Source organism: Plasmodium reichenowi, chromosome 3 (genome assembly GCF_001601855.1).
Source record: "Plasmodium reichenowi strain SY57 chromosome 3, whole genome shotgun sequence".
Lineage (NCBI taxonomy): Eukaryota > Apicomplexa > Aconoidasida > Haemosporida > Plasmodiidae > Plasmodium > Plasmodium reichenowi.
Genome location: NC_033648.1, coordinates 364,875 through 367,862, shown reverse-complemented (window position 1 = coordinate 367,862; position 2,988 = coordinate 364,875). Strand labels below are relative to the sequence as shown.

The 2,988-nt window shown below is 21.0% G+C and overlaps 1 protein-coding gene across 1 annotated transcript; it reads right to left on the bottom strand.

The window, feature by feature from the left end:
- Window positions 1–134: 134 nt before the first annotated feature.
- On the bottom strand, window positions 135–2,555 carry PRSY57_0310200 (hypothetical protein; the record flags this gene model as incomplete). Its single annotated transcript, XM_012905728.2, has 1 exon — window positions 135–2,555. One exon carries the CDS (start codon window positions 2,553–2,555, stop codon window positions 135–137), a length of 2,421 nt encoding a protein of 806 aa, XP_012761182.2.
- Window positions 2,556–2,988: the final 433 nt, after the last annotated feature.

Here is a 2,988-nt window from a genome sequence, read left to right as displayed (position 1 = left end):
AAAAAAAAAAAAAAAAAAATTAGCAAAAAAATTAATGCTCCACATAACATAAATAAATAAATAAATATAAATATATATATATATAAATAAATAAATATATATATATATATATATATATATATATATATATATCCTTACATATTTGCTTTCAAATATTTATTATGCATAATTGGGGCCCTATACAAATGAGATGTTAAAGATTTGGATCTTTCTAACATCTTTGCATAATTATCTCTCATCATAGTGAGATCACTCTTTAAACTATTTGAACTATTTACATAATTCCTACTGGTATTGTTACTATTTAAATCGTTTATGTCTAGTGCCCTCGAATATTTATTTGTATATATATTCATATTCGATTCAACTGATTTTGCTGCATTTCTAGAGTAGTTACTCATATTATCAAAGTTTAATGGTGTCGTATTACTAATATGATTATTATGATTAATCATATTATTATTTATGTTGTGGCTTCGTTCTGTCGAATGATGGTTTGAATTTTGGTTATGTAAATAATTTTCTCTTGCATTAATATTTCTTGATTGAATACGAAACTTTTTATTTTCATAATTATTCATTATACTATATGAAGATTCATCTACCATATTTGGCTTGTGAATTGTACTTAATATAAAACTACTACTATTATTGGTATCTGTAGTAAAGTTTTTGTTCTGTCCATAAGTAGAACTATATTTGTTTAATGAAATTTCGTCATTAAAATATTTCTGTTCATCTCTATTCATTATTCCATTTTTTTCATACGCCTTTCTTATATTATTATTAAAGGGTTCTTTGTCAATCACGTTTTGGGGATTTAATAATAAGGAACTCATTCTTTTCGCGACATATTCATTATGTGCCAAAGAATTTTTTAAATGGTTCTTGACTATTTGTTGTTCAGCTTTATCTATATTTTCTAGAACGTTGTTTAAGGTATTACTAGAATTATTATTCTTATATATATTGTCTTGGAGATTTACTGAATTAACTGCATTATGTACATTATGTACATTATCCATGTCCATATGGTATTTACAATTCTCTTCTACACCAGAATTTACACCAGTATTTACACCAATATTTACACCATTATTTACACCATTATTTACACCAGTATTTACACCATTATTTACACCAGTATTTACACCAGTATTTATACCAGCATTTTTCATAACATTGTTCATATTTTTATTACTCATATGTTCATACGTTTCTTCATCATTAAGCACATATGATTTATTCTTGTCATATTTATAATTCATGTTTTCTTCATATGTATCAACAACATTTGAATTTATTTTATTCATATTATCAAAATTTTTCATCATTCTATGGGTATTCATCACCATCGTACTCTTATTATTACTTTCACTTTGATCTTCATCCAGCTTTTCATACTCTATTTTTCTATTTAATAAATAATCCATCTTAATTGTATCATTATATATTAAATGCTTATCTTCTTCATTCAACTGAGATAAATTTCTATAACTACTCCTTCCATCATTACCAATATTACCATTAGGGTTACTAACCCTAGGTATATTTTCATTACTATTAACATTATTATTAATATGTATATTTTTTTTATTATTTTTGTATATATTTATATCATAGTTAATATTTTCAACACTGTTGCAGTTGGTACTATTGGTACCTTCTTTGTTATAATGAAAAAGATCATGATGATCCGAAAAAATATTATTTTTATAATTATTATAATAATAATTATTATTATTATTGTTGTTGTTGTGGAGGCTGTCTCTTTTCATATGAATATAATTTACATAATCATTATTCATAGGAATATCTTCATGTGCTGCTTTCAATACATTTTCTTCATCCATAAGAAAATTATTTTCATTTGGTCTATCAAAAAAATCATTATTATTATTATGTGCATGATCGTTTAGAAAGATTTTGTTTTGATCATTATATTTTTTGTGCTTCATATTATAATTAAAATTATTATCATTCAAAAGATTATCATCAGTATTATCCACATCTTCATGATAATACATTAACAAATCATTGGTAGATCCATCATTTTTTGTTTGTGCATTTTCTGAATATGCACGTAAATTATGAATTTTATGTTCATAATTTTTTATTTCTCTATTAATTTCATTCATTAGTTCAATATTAATTTGTATAAAATTTTTCTTACTATTATTTAGATGAAAATTATGATCATTTTTTATTAAACCTCTTTGAAAATATTCATAATAAATTTGTTCAGCTAATTCCAAAATGTAATTTTTATTTTGGCTTTCATTTATTAAAATTTCTTCATCTGTTTTTTTTAATTTAGACAATGCTAATATTATATCATTTGTATCAATATCTTTATATATATCATCATTTAAATTTTTAATTTGACTTCCTAAAATAGCCATAATACTATAATTATTCTTTTTATTGCTTATCTCATGAAAATCTACACTTTCGTTTTGAAATTTATTATTGTCCACAAGAAGAGATAATATGTTATTTATTTTATACTTTTCATATATTTCTCCATTATAATAATCTAGCTTCAGTAGTTTCATTGTTTAACGAATTCCTTTCAAATTTACAAAAAAAAAAAAAAATAAATAAATAAATAATAATAAATATTAAAAATTTAAATATATGCAAGTTTATAAACATATGTTTAATATTATTAATAATATGACAATATGTTGTTCATCGTGACTAATAAAAAAACAAAGAATTATTTATATTACATATATATATATATATATATATATATATATATACAAATATATTATAATTTAAGGGAAATTTATGAAATTATATTTAAAAAATAATATTTTAACAAATTTAAACATAATTCTTATATTATATATGAATTTATTTATTTTATTATTTATTAACTTTTTTTTTTTTTTTTTTTTTTTTTTTTTTTTTTTTTCTCTAAACTATCAAGTCAAATAAAATATATTTATATATTAATTTTCTTTTTTTTTATGTGTGTAAAAA